This window comes from Mustela putorius, unplaced genomic scaffold (genome assembly GCF_011764305.1).
Source record: "Mustela putorius furo isolate JIRA1106 unplaced genomic scaffold, ASM1176430v1.1 tig00000139_pilon_pilon_pilon, whole genome shotgun sequence".
NCBI lineage: Eukaryota > Metazoa > Chordata > Mammalia > Carnivora > Mustelidae > Mustela > Mustela putorius.
The window spans coordinates 7,965,684-7,989,615 of NW_025421293.1; the positions used below are offsets into that span (position 1 = coordinate 7,965,684).

Sequence of the window (23,932 nt, forward strand, 5' to 3'; positions counted from 1 at the left end):
ACTACTGCTGTTCTGCCACAGAGGCGCCCCAACTTGTAGGCAAAGCCGCAGACCTGTCTTCTCCCCAACCAGTACTTGGCCTGGTTATAGGTTGAGGTCTTGATCGACAGACGCCGTCTAAATGCACCACCAACCCCGCAGATAACGCCAAGTGCCTGTCCGGGGAGCGGAGTGGAAAGGCTTCATAGGGCATGCTGCAGCCTCACTCCAAGTACCGAGACGTGGGGTGTCTTTACATCAAGTAACTACGTCTGCGAGAGTGCCTAGTGGCGTTGCAAAAAACTAGGTCTAAGAAGACCCAGCCAGGTTCTGATCGTGGCCATCGGGGAACGTGCAGTCTGATGGCTTCTACAAAAAGGCAGACACTCGCAGCAGGTGTGCTTGCATTAGGCTGCTGTGAGAATCAGATGAGACAATACACTTCAAAGTGATTTTGGAAACTCTTGAGGAATTATTATTTCACGATCGGAGGAAGAGGAGACAGCCTTTGGTGACAAAGTTGTAAAGGCTGATGTCAGGGAGGGTGGCTGATGGGAAGGGGGAGTGTTACAATGCTTCTGAAAAGACTCAGCAGTCAGTGGTGACAGTGGCCGAGAGCTCCTGGATGCGCCAGGCACTGCACGCCTTGCACAAGATGTGCCCGTCCAATGGGTAGCAGCCCTGACACTCGCCCTCGGAGGACAGCAGCAGCCCACACTCCTGTGAAGACAGAAGGAACAGCTTTCTACCAGGCCTGGAGCCCTGGGTTCCACACAGCACCCAGGACCCCCAAGAACCTCCCCTTCCCCTTGCCCAGGCCCCCTGACCTCGCACTTGTAACAGCCAATGTGAAAACTGCGATCCAGAGCAACGATTCGTACGGTCTCCTCCTGACCTGGCTCCGGCATGATGGCCCCACCACACACCGAGCATCGCGGGGCAAACTTCCTGCGGGGAGGGGGGAAGGGAACCAACAAGGTTGTTAAGTCCCTGAGCTGGAGGGGACTAACCATGGAAACCAGAGAGGGTCGGATACTCGAGGGAACGGAAGAGGTCCGAGGTATGGTATTGGATCTTAGAAGAGAGAGAGACGGGTAACAAGAAAGAAACAAAGCCAGGGGTGGGAAACTGGAGAGGCTGGGACTGGGGCAAGAAGGAGGAATGAAGATGGGGAGGGTCAACCACCCCGAGCCAAAGATGGGAGATGCGGCCTGACCTGTGGAAGTCCTCGATGCAATGGATCTGGCTGGTGGCATCCACGGTGAAAGGGATGCCATCGAGGCCACGGTGGCACACCACACAGGTGAAGCAGCTGGGATGGTAGGCCTTCCCCATAGCCCGCAGGATCCGGTCCAAGATGGGTTGGGAGCACGTGGAGCACTTCTCCAGGGTGGCCTGTTAGAAAGAAAGGTGGGAAGTTCGGGGCTGAGGCGGCCCAGGCCAGGCAGGCACCTTGCCGGGCCACCCATCTGTTTTCGTAGCTCCCTGCAAGGGATTCAGGGAAAAGCGGCCTTGAACAGATCTGAGTGTAAGTCCCAGCACCGCGGCTTCCTGGAGAAGTGATTTTTGTCTTTGAGCTTCGGTTTCCTTCCGTAGGAATGGCTGCTCCGTCGGGGGGTAGTGGTGTGGGAATTTAACAACATACATCCCCTTAACTCTAAAATAAACGTCTCATGTTCGTAAAGGAGTCTTGTCCTTTCCCTCCAGCAGCCAGTGATTTTGCTACTTTCCTCCCTTCTTTCCTATCGGTTTCGTCCCCTGGCTTTGAGCTCCTCTTCGGGGCTTGGACATCTAGTCCCCACCTTAGATGGAAGCCCCCCACCTCCTGCTGCTGCTGACTCCAGCCCCCAGCCCCCAGCACACCTACTCACCACGTAACAGCTCTCACAGTATGCCCTCCTCTCCACAGCATAGAAATGCTGGCCCCGAAGCTGGGCCCGGCACGTGGAGCACACGAAGCAGCCAACGTGAAAGACGCGGTCCAGGGCCACAACGCCAGCCCCGTCCCCAACCACGTCTTCTCCACAGCCGCCACAGCGCCCTGGGGACAAGGAGGGACAGGGTCCATCAGCGTAGATCAGGAAGGTGGACTGGCGGTCCTTCTGACTCTCCAGTCCCCGGTCCCCCGCTCTTCCCACCTCCGGTCTGCCCGCTCACCGAAGTACTCCCCAGTGGGAGGGTGGTTCATGTCGTGCACCAGCTTCTTGGTCAGCCTCTCGAGCTCCTCCTCAGGAGGCTGGCTCAGGGGGACCTGTGAGGGGGGAACCAGGGGTTCAGCGCTCCCTATGCTGTCAGACTCACTGAGGGGACCAGGCAATTCCACCCAAAAGCTCATCTGAAGAGGTCTCAGCCCAGGGCCCCAGGGGCGCACCCCTAGGAGCCAAGGTACAGCTCCCGCTCCTCCCTCTTGTGTCTCCTGACCAGCACCACACCCCTGGGGGATCCAGAGCACCAACACCCCTGGCCTCCGACCACCAGGACATGAAACACCACCCCCACTGCACCCAATCAGTGTCTGTGAGGACCCCCAAATCCCAGTACCCGGGGCTTACCTGGGGCCCGTACCCGCCTCCTCTTCCTCCTCCTGTAGCCTCCTCTTTAACCCCCGGCCCTGGCTCCCGGTGGCTCCTATAGCCAGCCCCCCAGACTTCACCTCGGCCTGGGAGAGGAAAGTGGGGGCCCGGGAGGGCCCCAGAGGCCTGAGAGGCCCCCCGCCTGGGAGGGCCACAGCCTCTCACTGGTTGTGCCACCTTCACTTGCACAGGGAAGGCAGGGCCAGCGGGGGTGCTGGCTGTGGCATAGGAGGCCGGAGTGGGGCCCCCGTAGGGAGATGCTGAGAGCTCTTGGGGAGGAATAGGAACACCCCCTCCATTCGGCTTCAGGGAGCCTGAGCCCGTGCGGTAGGCATGGGCCTGAGGAGGCTCATAAGCCTGGGGAGAAACACAGACCAGGAGTGAGCAGACCCGTTCCAGGACACACATCTGTAGGAACCCCCCGCCCCGTGTGGGTGTGACCCCAAGGCAAGAGCTGGGCTTTGACAAGGGCCCACGTTCAAGAGGCTGATAAACAAAAAGCCTTGGTGGTCCAGCTTCTTCCATGCTCCTGTATGCATCACTCACACTTGGAGGGGGAGGAGGTTGAGGGGGGCTAGGCTGAAAATCTAGAGAAGGGACCAGGCTGGGGAATGTGGAGGAGGGCAGGGATGGGGGGTGGGGGGGGTCACCTGCCGGTCTGGCCGTCGTGGAACATGACCACGACCTCCATCCAGCTCAGCCAGCATGCTGGTCAGCGAATCTATCTCGGCATCCAGACTCCCTGGACGCAAGGCCCCCCTATCCGGGGGGAGCCCCTGGGGATGAAGCAAAAGCAGGGAGAATTCAAATCACTTGCCCCAGTGCCCCCACCTTCCACCCCCCCATTCCAGTTCTCACCTGTGAGCGCTGGGGTGCTCCATGGCACCCCACCCAGGCGAGCCCCCGATCATCCGGTCCCCCGGGGGCCTGGTAACACTGCTCAGATGGGAGGGGGCAAAAATTGACCCTGGGGTGGGGCTGAAGTGCTGGGGTGAGGGAAGAGAGAGCCAAGGTGGAGACAGAGAAGGAGAGAAGGGTGACACGTGTGGAGGCTGCCCTCTTGGGTCCCTCTTCCTCCCTCCCCCACACACCTGGGGTCCGAGAACATAGCAGGAGGAGCAGGAAGCCGGAAGGGCTTCAGGGAGGGGGCGGCAGGGACAGGCGGGAGGCAGGAGGCAGAAGACAGAGGTGAGCGCGGAATGGCCAGTGGCCTCCTCGGCGGCACCGGGGCTGTCTTACCTGCTCCATGGGCGGGCGACGGCCCTGGGGCGCCTCGGGGGAGTGCTCTCCCCTGAGAGGTTCTTGCAGGCTCCAGCTGCCTTGGGGGCAGCCAGGTGGGCCCCGACATGGCCTGGAACAGGGGACTCCAGATAGCAGTCAGGCCCCGTGTAGTCCCGAGCCTCTGGTCTTGACCGCTTCTTCCGTCCCACGCCTCGTTTGGAACTCCAGGAAAGAAACTTTTTCTGGCTTTTTTTTTCCCCCCCTTCCTCCCCAATTTTGGGGACAGCCACGCCCCCGGTGACGTCACCGCATTCCTGGGGGAGGGTCACGTGGCCCCTAGGCCCTAAACCGCCGTCCCTCCCCCAGTCAGCCCCCTCCTGCCGAGCAGGGAGGGCCTTCCACGGCCGCCTCCGTTTCCACCCGTCCCCCCCAGACTGGCGCCCCAAGTCCTGCACAAGGCCACCTCGCCGCTGGGACGCTCCAGTGCGGCTCTTTCCCACACTCCCCCATATAGATTTCTCCCTCTCCCCGCCCCACCTTCACGGCCCCCCCCCACCCACAGCAGTGCTCCGCCAGCCTGTAGTGTTTTGGTCTTTTATTCACGATCAGCGGTTAGAAAAATAAAACAGAACAAAAACATCACAACCTCAAGGGGTCTGCGAGTCTGTTGGGCTAGGGGAGACTGAGGTAGCCAAGAGTCAAAGCAGAGACCCAGCCTCCATCAAGGCACCGGTGAAGGAAGGGAGGCCAGTGGGGAGGGCTGCTGGCTTCCACCCCCAGCGTGGTGGGGACGGGACAGCTGCCTGCAGTAGTGCACGAGAGCCCCTCTCCCAGGGACAGAAGGATGCCCAGCCCAGGATCCCCTAGTCCTTCCACCGGGCTCCACGCCCCGCATGTGGAACGGGCGGGAGGCTGCGGCCCTTCCCTTCCACATCCACGAATCAAAGTGGGTCCCTAGAGCCGGGCACCCTCTGCTTCAGGCCCCGGGCGTCAGAGATCAGTGCAAGTGACGGGGGTGACGCCATGAATGAGCAGCGTGGGGCCCAGATCCCGGGTCAGAGTCTCCAGCAGCGCCAGGTAGCGAGGGTAGCGGGCAGGATCAGCCGGCGGCCGAGGCAGGTACAGGAAAGTGAGGGCCGTGGCAGGCCCACCCTCGCCATCCCCACCCTCGGGGCCCCCGGGCCCTCCTCCCCGGCTGCGCCCCTGCTGGGCCCGAACCAGGGCGTTGGCACTGCAAGCCAGGGCCTCTGCCTCGGCGTCCCCCCGCCTGCCGTTCACAAAATCCCCCTCCTCCTCCTCCTCAGGCTCCCCAGACCCAGCCCCCTCGCCCCACACCACCTCCTGCACTTCGGCCCTGATCCTCAGCTGGCTCAGCAGTGCCCGGAGCCGCCCCTCCGCTGCCCCGGGGGCCTCTCGGGGCCCCAGGCACAAGAAGATCCGGAGCCGGGCGCTATGCCAAGCAGGCACCATGCCCAAGATGGTCGCCATCTGCAGCAAGAAAAGGCCACACACGTCCACGTAGCCAGGCCCCCCCCGGGGCCGCAGCAGGTTGAGGGGCCACACGTCCACGTGATGCGGCGGCGAGGTGCCCCCCGACCCCCGGCTCAGCCGCTCGGGGGGCAGCGCCCCGCAGGCCCGGGCCAGGACCACATTCTTGTTCATCTTGAGGGCGTCTGCCACCGTGGCCACGTAGTCCTGGGGACTCAGAGCCCGGGGGCTCCCGGGAGCCCGGGGTGGAGGAAACAGGGTGCTCAGGGCTGGGGACCCGCCCTCCAGGGTGCCATCAGCAGCCTCAGAGAAAGCCGGGTCAGTCAGGAAGTGGTCCTGGGGTGCAGCATCATCGTAGAAACCCAGGACCAACGTGTTGGGCTTCATGCCACCTGGGGGGAGAGAGGGGGAGGTTGGGAGGGAACGGATAGGAGTCACACTCGTGGCTGAGTTCACCCCACACTAACACGCACCCGTCAGCGACACACGTCAGCCATCAGGTATGGCGTTGGCTCTGCGCTCAGGCTTTCCCCACGACATTATGCACGTTTGCATAATGACTTTTCGTTTTCCCAAATGCTTTTGCATGAGTTTATTTGTTGCATCTGCATGACTCATCTCCCCCCCCACGTAAATCGAAGTTCGCCTCAGGAGCGATTCTTCTGAACTAATGAGCACTTCCGGTCCATGGCAGTTTGGATGCCTCCGCTCCAAGCTCGTGATGGGAGAGGAGGGTCTGACTTCATGGGGCCCGAGCAGAGCCCCTGAGTAGGCAACAGTCAAGGTCGTGGCCTCAGTCCCCAGGGAGACAGCACCCCAGCCTCTGCTGGGGGAGGAAGGGAACTGGCCTGATCTACCGACCACTCATGATGGCGAGGCCCCACCTGCTCTCCGGGGAAGAAACAGGTACCCTCTGCACACTTACTCAGAGCTAGTCCTGCTAAAAACACTTTGTGTTTTAACTCCTCTCGTGCTTAAAGCAACACTATGAAGTAGGGACTCCTTACTCACCCCTTTCACAGATAAGCAACCCGAGGCACAGAGAAGTGAAGTCACTTGCCCCAAGGCTCACAGTCAGGAGATCTCCTGACTGATCTCTGGGGTCCGCAGGTGATCACAAGGTACCCAGCACCAGAGCCTAATCTCTGAGCCTCTGACCTGTGTGTGTGTGAGTTGAGTGTGTGTGTGTGTGTGTGTCCTGGTTTTTAAATTTTTGAAGAACCATGGCGAAACTGGATACCCCTCCCCACCACCACCACCGCCCACTTTAACGGGGCTGAATTTACAGAAAGACTCTCAGATCTTGTCTAAGGCTTATTTCTCGTGAACCAGGTTGCTGAAAATCCACCCATAAATCCAGGTCTGCACTCCAGGAGGAGTTTTTCCCGTTCAGAGTTAATTCTTTCCCTTCATCTGAATCGTTTTCCACAGCATCCATGTGGTAGAAAGCAATGATCTCCCGGCACGGTTTCCCCCCACAAAGGGTGGGGCTGAGGGGACACCAGGCTCTCTAATAACACTTGACAACAGCCCAGAAGCACCTGTGCCGGCGTGAACTCCAGCCGATCTTGCAAGTGGAACCCGTCACCCCTTCCTGAGCATTGCCCAGAGCTCTGATTTACCCTGAACAGGATATTGTCCAACACTTGAACCTTAGCCAGAGCTCAATGGAGAAGGGAGTGCATACGCACTCAGGGAAGGGACTGACACCCGCCTGGCATTGAGAAAGGAGGTGGCAGCTCAGCCCGGGTCTGCAAGAAGCCAGGATGCAAGGCTGGAGGCCTCGGCACCAAGGCAGGGTAGCAAAGCCGGGGGGAATCTTCCACGCGCTCAGAACGCATCAGCCCCACACACCCTCTGCATCCTCTGCGGTCTCTGGAGGCCAATGTCACACCACCCCTTCCTCCTCTGCCCCTTCCAAGCCCCAGCTGAGATACCATCTTGTCCCCAGCCACATCAGTGCATAGCGGTCTTGAAATCAGATGGCTAGAAACCATCTGCCCTAGATTTGAGCAGCCCCCCAGCCTCAAATCATTCTCCCATTGTCCCCAGACACACAAAACATGGTCTTCAGAGCCTGTGCCCTAATGTTGGGGGTCAAAGAAAAAACCAAACAAAACACGGTCAGTGGCACTCATCTTCAGTCCTTAAGCATTTCCTTGGGACTTTCGTGTCCTCTGTTATCTTTAAACTTGAGCACTGTGTCTTATCTGCACTAGACCCTGAGTTCTTTTCAGAGTTTGCAGTTTGTGGTTTACTCTCTGGCAGACGGTAGCAGAGATTGAAAGAGGCCGCAGAGGGGGTGTCGAGGGGACCCAGGGAGGAGTAGCTCACCAAGGCCAGAGATCCGAAGCAGATGCTGAGCCCCCTGGCGCACGGAGGGCGAGAGGGTGAGGTCCACAAAGGCCTTCACTTGGGCTCTGTCCACCAGGCTCAGCCATGCCCCGTACTGGGGCTGCACAGGGTCAGAGGGCAGGCAGTCTGCAGAGAAGGGAGGAGGCAGATGTGGGCCAAACCCACGTACTTTTCTCCAGGAATCCAAATACCAAATGGGCCAAAGAGAAAGGTCTTGGCAGGGCTCTGGCTGGTTGGAAGCATCATCAGAGAAGAAGCATGAGGCCTCTGGACCCAAAAAACACAAAGAGGCAAGAGGGAGAAGGAAGCTGGGGAGGGAACGAGGCGGGCAACTCACCAAGGTCTCCCAGGGTGACGTGGCCCAGGACATAGAGGCCCCCCTTCTTGAGCTGGTTGGCCAGCCGCAGCAGAGGCAGGGCGCCCCGGGGGTTCCCCACCAGGAGCAGCAGCTGGGGCCGCCAGAACTTCACGTGATCCTTCCGGACGTCCAGCCGGAGCAGGTACTTCCGCACCTGGGGCCGGGGGTAAGGTGCAGAGAGGCAGGGCTCCAACGGGCAGCCCCCACTGACCACCTCTCGGACAGGAACCCCGACTCCAGCCACGGCCAAAGGGGGCTTACTTGGTGGGGGGCGCTTCCCAGACCGCCTCCTCCCCTCCCCGCCCTCCCCTGAGCCCCCATCAACCTGGTGGAAAAGCAAGGCCTGGCTGACGTAGCCCCAGCTGCTGGGGCCGCCCCGAGCTGTGAGCAGGGCAGAAAGCAGCCCCATGAGAAGCAGGGAGCCTCCGGCGGCCCCGGGGCTGATGAGGAACATCATGAGCAGGCAGGAGGCCACGCCCAGCAAGCAGGTGTGCCAGGAGAACAGGCTGAAGGTGGGGCTGGGGGCGGGGGAGAGAGAGAGAGAGAGGGTGCTCGGGGCCTGCCGCTGCACTCCATCGCCAACCTCAGCACCCCCCACCCCCGCCCCGGACTGAGCCCTCCCACTCTTCCCTCTTCGACTCTGGGCACCCGGGAATCTCACCGGAAGTTGGGGGCCGAGGCCCACTCCAAGCTCAGGCAGGACAGATCCACTGCAGCGTAGGCCACCAAGTAGAAGACAGTGACCACAGCAGCCAGTGTATTCAGCTTCCCAGCCAAGAGCACCAGCTAGACAAGGACCCAGAGGCTGGGCGGTCGTGCATGACCGCCCCCCCACCCCCCACCCCGGCCCTCCACCCCACCCCACCGGGCTAAAGGCCAACCCGTCCTGCCTCTGTCGATCCCTCTTCCAGCCCAAGCCCAAGCCCCTCCTGGAAGCAGAACCAGGAGGGCCTTAGGGGAAGGGGAGGGACAGCTTGAAAGGAAGGCTTACCTGCACTAGGCCCCAAGAATAGAGCACAGCCCCCCAGGGGTTCCCCGTTCGGGACACAACCTTGGCCGGCGCCAAGATCACTCCTGTGCAACCAGAAATGCAACAGACACATCAGCCTGGGCCAAGTGGCAACTGAGAAAGACTGTTGTGGGGTGGCGGGGTCGGGGCGGGGAGTGGAGACACAGAACCAGGCAAGGAGCAGGGGACGGCGCACCAAAGAGGTCATCCTGAGCCAGAGCGTGGAGGATGCGGGAGGCCCCGATGAGCGAGCTCATGGAGGCTGAGAGCGACGTGGCGTAGATACCGACCAGCACCAGTGGGGGCCACAGGCTGATGGCACGAAAGAACCCGTAGTCCTCCTGCAGCAGGGTCCTGGGTGGGGGAGGGAAAGGAGAAGGCAGATCACGCAGGGGCCCCCATCCCAGGGCCATGGGGAGAGGAGCGCTCTGACTCTGCAGGAGGTGAGGAGCTGGCATTCCCAGCCCCAAACTCAAAGCCCATTGTAATGCATCATGTGTACCCGGAGGGGAAAGACAGGGCATTCTCCGGTTATCATCTGGGTTGCTTCGGGTTTCCTCACATGGTAGACATTCCTAACAGTATCTGTACAAGAACCCAAATATTTATGGAAATACAAATTGATTAGAAAGCCATCCCCCACCCCCAAACCAAGCACCACAGGAGTCCCAGGGACACAGCAAATCAGGCTATAGGCTGGCAACCGGCATTTAGCTAGCTGTCCCCCCTATCCGTGGCGGCAGCAGAGCCTTCTCTCTCTCGGTGGGAGGAACAGTCTTGGTTTTCCCTACACCCTGACAATGGGGGGTACCTGCCCCCGAGCCTGTGCTGTCCTGGGTGATCCAAGTGTGGCAGCCTTGTGCCACCACCCCGCTCCACCCCCTCAAAGGCCAGGCTGGCCCCCTCCCCAGGCACCTGTCACAGGTGAAGCCGGAGAGGAAGAAAAGCAGAGTGTAGATGAAGAAGGTGTAGGCGACAGCGACAATGGTGCCCAGAGGAATGGCCCGGCTGGGGTCCTTCAGCTCCCCTGGAGGAAGAGGAGGAGAAAGACAGAGGTCAGCCCTCCCCATGCCCTACATCCCGGAGCCCTCAGCACTCCCACAGGGGCCCAGGGTGGCTGCCCACAGGGGGCAGGGGGCAGAGGCTCCCCCACCTGACATGTTGGCTCCGGCCATGATGCCCGTGCAGCCATTAAAAAGGACAGCAAAGACGCTGGCGAAGGTCATCATGGCCCCCGTGGTGTAGTCCTTGGCGTAGCCAGCTAAGGGATGGTTCCAAGGGAGGAGACAGCGTCTGTACCCCTCACAGGGATCCAGGCATTTTGGCCCTGCCAACCTCTCCCCACATGCCCGCAATCCCTGTGCCTCCCCCACCACCCACCCCAAGACCCCAGCCCTGACCCACCACAGGCCCAGGCTCAGCGGGCCCCTCACCTCCTCCCCCCAACCCCATTCTCCTTCCTCCCTCCAGGCCTTCACCCTTGCTCCTTCCTGAGACACTTTCCCTCTGGCTCCTACCCAAAATCCCAACCTCGCCTGACTCTCATCCACTTGCATCATTCTCGGTCTTACTGTGCGATGTAATTGTTTCCTGAATGTCCATTTTCTCTCTCCAACCAAATAAAGTTCCTCTAAGGCAGGAACTGTCTCGTGGTCATGCTGGGGCCCCACTGGGCCAGACATGCGAGCCAGATCTTAAATGACCTGCACTGTTCAGAGATCTGACCTCCGCCCCCTGATTCTCTCCTTTGTCTGTTCTTTCCCAGGGATTCCAAAAGCCCGGCTCCCACACGGGCTTACCCCTTGCCCGGAGAACCCTGTCACCCCTGTGCCCAGCTCACCACCCAAGTTGGCCTTCAGGGTGCTGCTGTTGAAGCCAGTGAAGTGGCCGACCTGGGGCGGCAGGGAGGAGCCATTGGGGCCGGGCCGAGGGGTCAGGGGGATGCTCCTGGGCCCCACAGCCACAAAGCTGACCAGCACCGAGGCCAAGGATCCAGACACCAGCAGGAATGTGAGAAAGGAGGCGCGGGCATAGAGACCCGCCCCCAGGGTACAGACCCCACCCACAAGGCCCAGCAGCAGGGAACCATAGAGCAGGCTCCAGCCATAGCCCTGGGGCAAGACCTGAAGCCCACTGGGCTTCGTGGAGTCTACAAAGAAGAAGAAAGAGAGTTAGAGGACCAGACCCCTAGGAGGGATCCCAACCATGAATCAGAGCAGGAACAAATCCCCTCTTTGCCTCCACTGTCCTCAAAGGCTATCTTTCTCATTCCCCTACTCAACTGTCCTCTAGTATCCTACCCCTCCCTGCTGGGGAGCAGCTATCTTGCTAGGGGTGTGAGTCTGGGCTTCCCCAACTAGAGGGTAAGCTGCCTGTGGGCCAGGACCATCTCTCAGATGACCCCAGAAGGCGGGAAACACAGGAGGTGCTCAAGAAAGCCAAGCTAGGGCGCCTGGGTGGCTCAGTGGGTTAAGCCGCTGCCTTTGGCTCAGGTCATGATCTCAGAGTCCTGGGATCGAGTCCCACATCGGGCTCTCTGCTCAGCAGGGTGCCTGCTTCCTCCTCTCTCTCTGCCTGCCTCTCTGCCTACTTGTGATCTCTGTCAAATAAATAAATAAAATCTTTAAAAAAAAAAAAAAAAAAAAAAGAAAGCCAAGCTAACGGAGCACGTCGCCCCCAGAATCCCCAACCCCGCAAACCCGCAGAGCCGCCTGGAGCACAGACCAGCCCCGAAGACATCGAGCACGGCCTCCACCAGCCCCAGCAGGGAGACGGCACAGCCACAGACGTTAGCCAGGTAGAACATGAGGCCGATGCTGCCCCCAACCTCAGGCCCCAGGGTCCGGCTGATCATGACTAAATGTGTAAGGAGGTGAGCGTTAAGGGAAACGAGAGTGAAACGGAGCAGGAGAATGGGTCGGGGCACAAAGCACTCTGCAGCCTTGTCTCCCTGCACACACCAGAACCATCCCCAGTGTCAAGCTGGCCTGGCACAGCCACTCCCAAGCCACGTGGCTTTACACAAGTCACTAATACTCTTGAGCTCCCAGTTCCTCATTCGTAAAATGAACGATCCAATTGACGAGACTGTTGGGAGAACCAAGATGACAGCTGAGAAGCACCTGGCGGACAGGAGACCAGCACTGACATACATGTCAAGCCATGTTGGTCACCTTTCCCATATGGGCTTGCCTGCTGAACGTTCAATTAGAACCTGCCTCCCTCCTGCCTGGCCCCAGCCCCACCTCTGCCCTACCAGGCAGAAAAGCCCAGACCCCAGTCCACCAATGTTTGAGGATACAGTAGGCGCCGCCCCCCGCACAGCTCCGTTGGTGGCGATGGCACAGACAGAGAGGACGGTGAGCGCCAGGATGAAGTAGGCGACCAGGAGCATGGCCAAAGCCTGTAGCAGCCCAGCATGGCCCACCACGAACCCTGGGTTGGGAGTGGCAAAGCAGGTCAGAGGGTGGCTCATGTACTCCCACACCACACTGGTCCTCAGCATCAGTCACCTGCTGGGGCAGAGCTGAACACAAGGCCACAGGAAGCCCTCTCCCCAAGCCCTTCATCCACCCGCTTCTCCCAGGACCCTTCCCCCACCTCACCCCAGTCTCACCCCTCCCCCACCCCACTGCACCCCTGAGGAAGCCCCACCACCCCACTCACCAATCCTCAAAAAAACAACTATACTGAACATGGACAGGACCGTGGGCACCACCACACCAAGGAAGGTGGAGAGCTTCCGGGCAGATGCCCCTCCAGGACCCCCGGCCCCATTGGCAGAGAAGGCAACCCCCTCATCTCCCAGGAGCCGGTAGGCCAGCAGAGGAGAGTTCTCGCTGGCCATGCCAGAGTGCGTTATGAGGCCTGCAAAAGACAGTTTGCTTAATGGAAAGCAGCTCCACAGAGCCCCTCAAAAACACCTGGAAACTTCCCCAAAAGGGAAGACTGCAAAAACTCACCAGCAACTCAGAGAGTTCCTGAGGGGCAGACTGGTCTTTGCCACTTCCAGGGACAATGGCAGACGCTGCACCCTTAGCATTTGGGTACCAAGTCCCCTCCCAGCTCCTGGGGACCCCCGCCCCCATATCCCTGAGACTAAGGATGGCAATGGCTCTGGGAAGAGGCAAAGGTACTCTCCCTTTTCAACTAGCAGTGCAAGAGGAAATAAATCCCCCAAAAAGGGAAGTGAGTTCCGGGCAGGAAGCCCTCCTCACCCCCTCCCCCGATGTCCTGAGCTGTCCCCCTCCCAACTCCCCCAAGCACTCACCTCATCCGTGGCTACAAGAATTTCCGAATCTTCCAAAGCCCCGCCCTCCATCAATCCTCCCTCCCAACCCGTATCAGACCAGCTCCTTTCCCCCAGCCTCCCCAGATTCCTCCCACCCACACAAGGCGCCTTCCAATCTCGACCAACCCAAACACACCCCTCGACTACCAAAACAAAGACGCAGGCCAGCAACACAAGGTGGGTCCTCCTCCCCCCACCGGTTCCTGCCCACTTTCTCCCTGGGCGGGTTGGAGGGGGCCGAGATCCGCTTCTCTCCGGCCAGGCGCATTACCACAGCCCGGGTGCGGCAGGGCGCTCACTCACCCACCCGGAGGACGCAGCCGGCCGGGGGCGATCCCCGACAGCCGGAGGGGGGTCTGCTACCGGCCGAGGGGGCGCGGGTGCCGGAAAAGCCAGCTGCGGCTACCGGGATGCCAGGCCGGGAGCCCGCCCCCCCAGCCCACGCGCCCCATTGGTCCCCGGGCTCAGCCCCGCCCCGTGGGTGCGCCCAGGAAGCCCCGCCCCTTTCGGGCTCCCGGGACCCGCGCGGCCCCGGCTCCCACTCCACGTGCGCCCGGGATGCTGCTCTAGGTCGTCCCTGAGGGCATGGTGTAGGCCACGGCTCCAAAGGCGCCCATCCGCCCCTAAGCAAACAAGCGCCCGCTTTTACGGGCGGACCCCAATCCGAGCTCACGGAGGCGCCCAGAGGAGCCACCACTGAAAGGGGCGTGCAGTGACCGCGGAAGGTAACTGCAGGTGGGCGGGGCCGTGACACCTGGCCCAGGTGCGTCGCCGGGAACGCAGGGCCACGTCGCTCGGCGCCTTCCGGAGTCCCATTCGTCCAGCTTCTCGAATCCCGGGAATGTCTCTGGGGTACCGGCCTCGGCCCTCACCCCCGCGGAGGCCCGCCCCTCACGGCCGGTACATCCCACCGGCTGCGCTCTCCGCGTCAGCCATCGGAGGGAGCCATCGGCCGCTGATCCCGGTGAGCCCCGGCTGCACAGGCCACCGTCTGTCCACAACGTCCTCCTGCTGCTTTCCTACCGGCCTTTGCGGTGTTGTCCCCTCCAGCAGAGATGACAGGACTTGTGAACCTCCGGGAGATGGGATTTTCGCCTCCTCCCCACCCCGCCTCCTCACTCTGCACGGGTACCATCAACATTAGCACAACCTGGCAACGTTTTCTCATCTGTAAAATGGGGATTAACCAGAACCCTGCATAAGGTTGCTACGGGAGGGTTCAATGAACCAACCGGCACCTGAAAACAGTGCCTAAAGGTACAGTAAGTTATCTGCATAGATCATATAATGCATCAGCACTCTGTAAGGTAGATGCTTCGTTAAGAAACAAGCTGGGAGAGCTTCCGTAATCAGTTTCTAATCTTGATATAGTCCTTTGTGGCTACGCTGTCACTTGAGCCTCAGGAAATGAACACCGCTGTTACTGCCATAGTCTTTGGCTGTCAATTATCTGCACACATTCCCCTAGGAGAGGAACGGGCTCAAAGCAGCCCAAATGTGGCATCGTCAGGGAGAGGTCTCATGAACAGCTGAACTGTGGCATTTTCAGAAGTCATCAAGGCTGCCCACGACGGAGTTTGGTTCGTGGCTCTTTCCCACACCATCCTGTCACAGTTTTTGATGATTTCAATATCCATACTGATAAGATTTCCAACACCCTGGTGTGGCAGTTGCTTGAACTCCACAGATCGACACGGATCGGTGCAGTTCTCACCCTCCGCAGTAGCCAGTGGTTATGCCCAGACTTTGTCCTTGCTGGAAAATAACCGCAGCCCCTCATCCTTTCTGTTCCCCTTCTCTGGTATGCCCGCCAAGGAAAAAATTAATCTGACACTGGTTAAAATGGTAAGGAAGACTTTATTCAGGACTTTTGTGATTGGTGTTAAAGCTATCACAATAGGGGAGAGAGATGGGGTTCCTCTCCAAATACAGCCAAGGCAGCTGGGGATTTATAGCCAACAGGTAGAATGAGGGAGTTGGTGATGGGTAATTACCAGGAGGAAACACCAAGACTAGGGGGATTCTAACTAAACAGACTTGGGATTCTTGCTGAAGGCAGGCCAGGGTGATCAGATATCAAGGGCAAGAAGATTCTGCCTAATCTGGGCTAGGCAGGCCCAGCAAGGATGAGGGCCAAGGTCAAGGCCAAGTCCAAAGAGGGCTCAGAGAAGCCCAACTGAAGTTTGGTCAAGGAAAGGTGTCTTGACCCCAACAACCCTCCACCTCACCGGAGTCCAATCCATAGATCTTGCCCTCCACTCACTTCCCATCCTACCCAGCTTAAAGTTCATGGTCAGTGAAAAGCACTCCTTTGTCCCTCTCTCTCTTTATTAACCTCCTGGCAAAACCACAGCCCTGCTAGGTGCAACTCCTGGTCTACCCTGAGCCTGCCCAGAGCAGCTGAATATGGCTAAAGGAACACCCAACTATGGGAGCTCCTCTCAAATTCATGACCATGAACCTCAAGTGGGCCTTAATACTGCCCAGCATTCCAACAAGATTTCTCTGGTCTGTTCACTCTCCTGTACTTTGATGACCTAAATCCTTACCCCTCTGTTCAATCCTTTCTGCTTCCTGCACTGTTCTTACTCTCAGCTCATTATCTCACTTCCCAATTCAGTGAGAAAAGAGACGCCAACAGAGGAGACTAAAAGCTCCTATTCTCCCACCATGCTTTGCGGTGCCTTCCCCATATTAGGGCTGAACTGACCATGCTCCCGGCTAAGGTCAACCTGCCACTACTTCCCATTTCATCATCTTCTTTTCTTTTTGGCTCGTCATTTCCATTAGTATATAAATATGCTTTTTCCCCCCACTTATCTTAAAAAGAAAAACAAAAGATCTTTTGAATACACTATACTACTGCTTCACTTCTTTGTTTTTGAGAAAGAGCATGGGCATGTGTACAAGCAGGAGTGGGGGGGAGGGAAGGGGAGAGAGAGAGAGAGAGAGAGAATGAATCTTACTCTGGCTTTATGTGGGCTCCATGTGGAGCTGCTGGGCTCGATCTCACAATCCTGAGATCATAACCTGAGCTGAAATCAAGAGTTGGATGCTTAACCGACTGAGCCACCCAGGCACCCCTCTTTGTAGTTCTTTCTAGCAAAACTTTTTTAAGATTTCATTTATTTTTTTTTTCTTAAAGATTTTATTTATTTATTTGACACAGAGAGAGAGATCACAAATAGGCAGAGAGGCAGGCAGAGAGAGAAGGGGAAGCAGGCTCCCCGCTGAGCAGAGAGCCCGATGCGGGGCTCAATCCCAGGACCCTAGAATCATGACCTGAGCCGAAGGCAGAGGCTTTAACCCACTGAGCCACCCAGGCGCCCCTCTTTGTAGTTCTTTCTAGCAAAACTTTTTTAAGATTTCATTTATTTATTTGAGAGAGTGAGCGAGAAAGACTGTAAGTCGGGGGGAGGGGAGAAGAGGGAGAACAGATTCCCAGCTGAGCGGGGCTCGATCCCAGGACCCCAAAATCATGACCTGAGCTGAAGTCAGATGCTTAACCAGCTGAGCCCCCCAGCATTTTTAAACAATAAAGTATTTTTTGGTGAAGAGATGCACACGGTTTTTAGACAAAATGGTATTATAGACTTAACAGACTACAGTAGAACATACACATGACTATTATGTGCACTGGGAACCAAAAATTGACTTGACAGGAATCATTGCAATATTCACTTCATTGTGGTGGTCCGGAACCAAACCTGTAATACCTCGAGGTATGCCTCTGCTTGATTCCTACCTTCTCCACCACTTTCCTCACGTGTCTTCTAGACCACAGTCATGGATTTCCTCCTGCTCATTTTCTTTTGCTTCCTCATCTTTCATCTTAACTCTGAAACACTCCCTAGATGTTGGAGAAACAGCCAAGATGCCACTGTGGACTGGAGGCTCCAAGGAAGACGGAGAGCTCAGTCCTCAGATTTCTTTTCACCATTTACACCCATTCCTTTCACCATTTACACCCATTCCCTCGGTGATCTCTTCCAATCTCATGGTCTTTTTTTTTTTAAAGATTTTTATTTATTTATTTTGACAGACAAAGATCACAAGTAGGCAGAGAGGCAGACAGAGAGAGAGGAGGAAGCAGGCTCCCTGCAGAGCACAGAGCCCGATGCAGGGCTCGCATGACCCGAGCTGAAGGCAGAGGCTTTAACCCACTGAGCCACCCAAGTGCCCCCAAACTCATGGTCTTAAACGCCATCTCTATGATGGTGCCCCAAGGGGGTACCTCCAGCGCAGATCTGAGCTCCACACTGTATGTCCAACAATATATGAACAACTCTGCTTGGACTTCAAATAGGCAGCTCAAGCTTGGTATGCCCAAAATCAAATGCCTAAACTTACTCCCACAACCTACTACTTCTGTGGTCTTCCCACCTTTCCATTCCCTTAGATAAAAAACCTTGGAGTTATGCTTGATATTATCTTCTCTCACATCCACATTCAAACCAATTAGCAATTCCTTTTGCCCCTACTTTTAAAATATAACCGGTATCCAAACACATCTTATCACCTTAGTCCAAGCCACCATCATGTCTTACCTGCATTACGGCAACAGCCCCCTAACTGGTTTCCTGCTTCTATTTTGCCCCTGTCATCTGTGAGTCTTTTCTCAACAGAGTAGTTAGAAGGATGCTATTAAGGGGTTCCTGTCTGGCTCAGTCTGTAGAGCATGTGACTCGTGATCTCAGGGTTGTAAGTTTGAGCCCCAAGTTAGGTGCGACATTACTTAAAAATAAAACCTTTGGGGGGCGCCTGGGTGGCTCAGTGGTTAAAGCCTCTGCCTTTGGCTCAGGTCATGATCCCAGGGTCCTGGGATGGAGCCTCACATCAGGCTCTCTGCTCGGCAGGGAGCCTGCCTCCTCCTCCTCTCTCTGCCTACTTGTGATCTGTCTGTCAAATAAATAAAAATCTTAAAAAAAAAAAAACAAAAAACCCTTTGAGCACCTACGTGGCTCAGTTGGTCAAGCAATCAACTCTTGATTTCAGCTCAGGTCATGATCTCTGGATTGGGGATCAACCCCGCATCGGGGCTCCACAGTGGTATGGAGCCTGCTTGGGGTTCTCTCTGCCCCTCCCCACTTCTCCCTCTCCAAAAAATACGTAATAAAATGAAATAATAATTTATTTATTTAAGATTTTTACTTATTTATTTGACAGACACAAGGAGAGAGGGAACACAAGCAGGCAGAGTGGGAGAGGGAGAAGCAAGCTTCCCAAGGAGAAGGGAGCCGGATGCAGGGCTCAGCCCTAGGACCCTGGCATCATGACGTGAGCCGGAGGCAGACACCTAACGACTGAGCCACCCAGGCGCCCCTAAGATGAAATCTTTTTTTAATAAAAATGATGCTATTGGGGCACCTGGGTGGCTCAGTGGGTTAAGCTGCTGCCTTCGGCTCCGGTCATGATCCCAGGGTCCTGGGACCGAGCCCCGCATCGGGCTCTCTGCTCAGCGGGGAGCCTGCTTCCCTCTCATTCTCTCTGTCTGCCTCTCTTGCCTTCTTGTGATCTCTGTCAAATAAATTTAAAAAAAAATGATGCTATTAAAGCAAGAATCAGTTCATGATCCTTGTCTTTTTAAAACTCTCCAACAGTTTCCCATTTTCCCCACTGTAAAAGCCAAAAGCCTTCATGATTAGGATAACCACACTTACCTCATGATTCCTCATCTACGGTCCCACTACAGTACGCCTGTTGCCTGAGTTCAATGTTAACAAGGTCCCCTGTGCTCAGAAGTGACCCAGGGTGCTCTCTGTGTCACATGGCCACTCAACCCACCCACCCCCCCAAGTCCTACCCAATAGGCAAAGCACCCTCACCTCTCCCCATTTCCTTGCCCCAGCCTCCAAGAACGCGCTATGGCCCAGAAGCCTTGAGCTTCCTTTGTCTCCTGGGCGCAGGTACCGACTTCTTAGTGACATCTCCTCCACCAGTCCCATTTAAATTGAACCACAGCCTCCACCCCACGCCCCTTCCCTATTCTTTTTTCTCCATAGCACTACCACCACCTATGTCGTGCACTTGTCTGGTTCCCTGACTACCTAGTCGCAATGGAAAGTTAAACTCCACGAAACAGGAACTTCTGCCATAAGCTTCGCAGCCGCAATACAGACCCTGGCACGGGCGGGGGCGGGGCGGGGGGTGCTCCTCACGTGACTGCAGCGGGCCCCCCCCCACCCCCGACCCTCCTGCTGGGAAGGGAAGATGGCTGCGCCCAGGGTGGCCTCAGAGAGAGAGGGCAACCAACGAGAGGGCGCCTGCCCGCTAGAGCGTCTGCGCCTCGCCTGGGTCTGCGGTTGCGTGCTGGGAAGGCGCGAATTCTGGGGCTACGTGCGGGTCCTCCTCCCCACCATTTTTTTTTTTATGGAGAAAGGAATTAGCTCATCCTCAGAGTCGTTTGATGTGACCTGCCTGCTGCTTCACCGCCGCTTGCGATCCCCGGCATCCGAGGCGTGTAGGACGAGGTTCTGGGATTCAGGATACGGGGTTTTGTCCCCTGATGCTGCCTCCTGGGTCAACCTGTGAAATGACCTCAAAGTGTCAGTCCAGCCTCCAGTTCTGGGCACCCCCCCCCCCGAACACATCCGAACTGCCCCTTGGGCACAAGGACGTCCAATCCAGCCCGCAGGTGCCCCACTCCCGATTTCTGGCCTGAAATGAGAATTCCCGGGGGATCCGCCCTCCCCACCCCTGCCGTGAGCTCCCCAGGATTAAGTCTGGTGAATCCGGACCCCCTCCCCCAGGCCCCTGGGGCAGATGAGCCCTTGGCCACCGCCCCTGCAATTTCCTGCAGACCCAGCAAACAAAAGGCTCGGGAAGAGAGGCGAGGCTGAGCTGGGCGCCCTTCCTGCAGGAACAGCTGATGGAGCAAAATGGTCCAGGAGGGAGCGGAGGGGAGGGATGAAATTCCAGGATTCCTGGAGGACCAGAGTGGGAGGCCAGACTCCTGGATTCCACGGAGGGAAGGATTCCAGCCGAGTGGATGTGGAGGCCCCAGGCAGGACATCTAGTTTGCTGGGCTCTGCCAGATCCCATCTAAGCTGGTGGGGTTGATGTCAACTTTTGGGAATGGAGGGGGTGGGGGGACACGAGTTCAGGTGAGCTCCCAGGCCCATAGGCTGGAGTAGTGGGGGCTGGGAAAAGCCTGAAGCCCTGCGTCATCTCCTCTGGGGCCCAGCCTACCTCCCCCTGGCCCGACCTGCTACCCTCTGAGCTGGCCCCACCCAGGCTCCGCTTCCTGCTCCTCCTGAGGCACAAAGCTTTTTCTGCTTCAACTCCATGAACCACCCCCGCGGGGTCTTCTGGTCCCTTCTGGACCCTGGTAGTCTAGACCCCAGCCACGAATAGTGCTTCTGTTCCCTCCTAGAGCCAAGGCCCCTGCCCCCAGGGCAGGGACACAATGGTCAGGGAAGGGCCACATCCAGTTGGGGGGGGGGGATGCTGGCATGGGGGGGGGGCTTGGCCTCATATCCTGTCAGGCTGCCAAGGGAAGAAACGAAACAAAAGACTTCCCCCTGCTGGGACAATGAGCCACCGATACCTCTTCTCCCCTACTCCCACTCCACCACCGCCTCCCCTTTAGCTCTGTCTTCAACCCCTCACTCTCCCTTCTCTCCTTGCCCTCTGGTAGCCTTGGCTTCTGCTGTGAGCGCTGCTGGTCCCCTTCCCACCTCCCTATTAAGCTTGCTCCCAGTCCTAGCTGTTTCGGTCCCCCGCAATTCCGTCTCTTCTGTTTTCAGCCCAAGATTTGGGGCTGGGTGGGCAAAGTTCTAGGGCACGTAAATCACCCCGCTTTCAAGTGAGGGGCTACACAAGAGAAAGGGGCCAAAGCCAAGGAAAGGAAATGCCCTTTGGCTGGCCTGGGTGAGAGGAGGAAAAGGGCGTGCAGTGTCCTACAGGTCCTCGGGGGTGGGGCTGAAAGGCCTGGCTGTATCCTGAGTGCCACAGTGAAGTCAGCCAGCCGGCTGATGACTGGCTGAGTGCACTGGACGGGCCACCGGACAGGGAGTTTTGCTTGAGGATTCTCACTCCCTCCCTATGTCCCTCCTCACTCGCACGCATGCACACTCGCTCTCTCAAATCTTTTTTTTTTTTTAAGATTTTATTCATTTATTTGACAGAGCTCACAAATAGACAGAGAGGCAGGCAGAGAGAGAGAGAGAGAGGGAAGCAGGCTCCCTGCTGAGCAGAAAGCCCGATGCGGGACTCGATCCCAGGACCCCGAGATCATGACCTGAGCCGAAGGCAGCGGCTTAACCCACTGAGCCACCCAGGCACCCCTCTCAAATCTTTTAAAACATGAATAAAGTGGATGTCAGAATAATGCCCATCCTTCCTTCCTAACAAAGCTCTTTTTTTTTTTTAAGATTTTATTTTGGGGCACCTGGGGGCCCTTGGGGCACCTGGGGCACCAGGGAGCCTGCTTCCCCGCCCCCCCCGCCTGCCTCTCTGACTACTTAAATCCTTAAAAAAAATTTTTATTTTATGTATTAGAGCGCAAGAGAGAGCATGAGCAGGAGGAGGGCCAGAGGGAGCAGGAGAAGCAGACTCCCCACTGATCAAGGAGCCGGATACGGGGCTTGATTCCATGACCTGAGCCTAAGGCAGCCGCTTAACCAACTGAGCCACCAGTTGCCCTTCTAACAAAGTTCTTATGATGAATTAAATATGATAATGTTCGCTTTTAAAAACAAATGCAGACATAAATAAATAAAAGGTAAAGTGTAAGACTTTCCTCAGCCTTTCCAATCTATAGTCTACTCCAACCCCCGCCCATGGGGCAGCCTCCATCACCAACATACGCCAGTAATTTCTTTATCTCCAGCCAGAAAGCTACCTCTGAGCTCTGGACCAGTTAAGCTCAGTTCTGGTTGCCTGCATATCTTCCTCCCCTGTGGCCCCTGGTACTCTTGCTCCTACCTAGCCGCCCAGGTCTGAAACTGGCATCGTGCTTGATTTCAGTCTCCCCCACTCCCATGACTAGGTTCAAAGACCTTCCTGCTCTAGGTGCTCGAGAACACTTCTGCCCTTTCGAGTTCTCACTGTCCTTTGGTTTCTCTGCCTTCAGTCTTGATCCCTTTCAGCCTTTTCTCTAAAGTGATACAAGTGGGATCCTTCTGTACAAATCTGATGGGGTTGCCTAAAAACCCTTCAGTCATTCCCAAGATGTGCAGGACAAGCCCGCACTCCCGAAATGTCCTATGATGACAGAGGCTGTCTTGCTCACCTCTTCAGCTCGTCCACTGTCACTCTCCTAGCAATCTACACCCTGGTGTCCCAAACTCTGGCAGCTCAGGGACAATCTCACCATGTCCACACTTTTTTTTTTCCCCTAAAGATTTTATTTATTTGACAGAGAGAGAGACAGCAAATGAGGGAACACAAGCACAGGGAGTGGGAGAGGGAGAAGCAGGCTTCCTGCTGAGCAGGGAGCCCAATGTGGGGCTCAATTCTGGGACCCTGGGATCATGACCTGAGCCGAAAGCAGACGCTTAATGACTGAGCCACCCAGGCACCTCAACCACCATGTCCACACTCTTGTGTTTGCTATTCCTTCTGCCCTTTTTTTTTTTTTTTTTTTTTTTTAAATAGAGAGAGGGTTCACAGCATCATCTTCAGAAAGCTCACCTTGAACCTGCAGGTTGATCCCGTAGGACCCTCTGTAGGACACCACCAATACTCCACACATAACCTCCTGTGTTCTGAGGAAGTTTCATGCCTGCTTCTTCCCCTGACTGGTCAAGGATGACTTTGAGTCCGAAGTCTTGGCCCATAGAAAAACCTCAATAAAGAATTACTGAGTGAGGGGTGTCTGACTTGTGATTTCAGCTCAGGTCATGATCTCGTGGGTCATGAGATCAAGCCCTGTGTAGGGCTCTGGGTTCAGCAGGGAGTCTGCTTAGAGTTCTCTCTCCCTCTCCCTCTGTCTCTCTCCCCAGTCACTCTCGAAAATAAATAAATCTTTAAAAAAATAATTGCCAGGACACCTGGGTGGCTCAGTGGGTTAAGCCTCTGCCTTTGGCTCAGGTCATGATCTCAGGATCATGGGTAGATTCCTGCATCGGACTCTGCTCAGCAGGGAGCCTGCTTCCCCCTCTCTGTCTGCCTGCCTCTCTGCCTACTTGGCGATCTCTCTCTCTCTGTGTCAAATAAATAAATAAAATCTTTTTTTTTATTTTTTTTTAAGATTATTTATTTATTTATTTGACAGAGAGATTACAAGTAGGGCAGAGAGGCAGGCAGAGAGAGAGAGAGAGGAGGAAGCAGGCTCCCTGCTGAGCAAAGAGCCCGATGCGGGACTCGATCCCAGGACCCTGAGATCATGACCTGAGCCGAAGGCAGCGGCTTAACCCACTGAGCCACCCAGGCGCCCAAAATCTTTTTTTTTAAATTGCCAAATGAATTTAAAAATAATGATTTAAAGGAATGAGTAGTTAACACACATTTACTGAGCATTTATCATGGGCCAGACCTGCACTGGGCTTAACAGTGAGCATGACATATGTTGTACCTGCTTTCATGAAACTTGGGGCCACGAACAATCAAAGCACAATCAGTAACGAATTAATGAAATCTTTGACATATGTCAAATATTTATTACATCTTCATATTTGATGAGTTCAGGAAGATTGGTGACGGTCAGATAAGGAATG

At 56.6% G+C, this 23,932-nt stretch overlaps 2 protein-coding genes across 2 annotated transcripts; both read right to left on the reverse strand.

The window, feature by feature from the left end:
• Positions 1-428: 428 nt before the first annotated feature.
• Positions 429-4,223, reverse strand: TRIP6 (thyroid hormone receptor interactor 6). The gene is made up of 9 exons (XM_004761567.3): positions 3,792-4,223; positions 3,411-3,538; positions 3,203-3,328; positions 2,532-2,909; positions 2,137-2,230; positions 1,851-2,020; positions 1,196-1,374; positions 807-927; positions 429-699 (listed from the first exon to the last, which is right to left on the reverse strand). The coding sequence occupies exons 1-9, from the start codon at positions 3,898-3,900 to the stop codon at positions 568-570; spliced, it is 1,437 nt and encodes a 478-aa protein (XP_004761624.1). The 5' UTR covers positions 3,901-4,223; the 3' UTR covers positions 429-567.
• A 130-nt stretch (positions 4,224-4,353) lies between these two features.
• Positions 4,354-13,571, reverse strand: SLC12A9 (solute carrier family 12 member 9). The gene is given in 15 exon segments (XM_013060975.2): positions 4,354-5,653; positions 7,596-7,742; positions 7,954-8,128; positions 8,300-8,492; positions 8,636-8,760; positions 8,966-9,048; positions 9,180-9,337; positions 9,899-10,010; positions 10,137-10,244; positions 10,824-11,132; positions 11,708-11,839; positions 12,285-12,302; positions 12,305-12,418; positions 12,650-12,850; positions 13,422-13,571. Coding segments are annotated over 15 exon segments (2,886 nt in total). The 5' UTR covers positions 13,543-13,571; the 3' UTR covers positions 4,354-4,763.
• Positions 13,572-23,932: the final 10,361 nt, after the last annotated feature.

Bases quoted from the DNA above. Each gene is read 5' to 3' on its own strand.
- TRIP6 (XM_004761567.3), bottom strand. From the start codon at position 3,900: ATGTCGGGGCCCACCTGGCTGCCCCCAAGGCAGCTGGAGCCTGCAAGA. The intron at 3,539-3,791 runs GTAAGACAGCCC...CCCTCACCCCAG, and splicing joins GTCGCCCGCCCATGGAGCAG to CACTTCAGCCCCACCCCAGG. The intron at 2,021-2,136 runs GTGAGCGGGCAG...CCTTGTCCCCAG, and splicing joins TCCCACTGGGGAGTACTTCG to GGCGCTGTGGCGGCTGTGGA.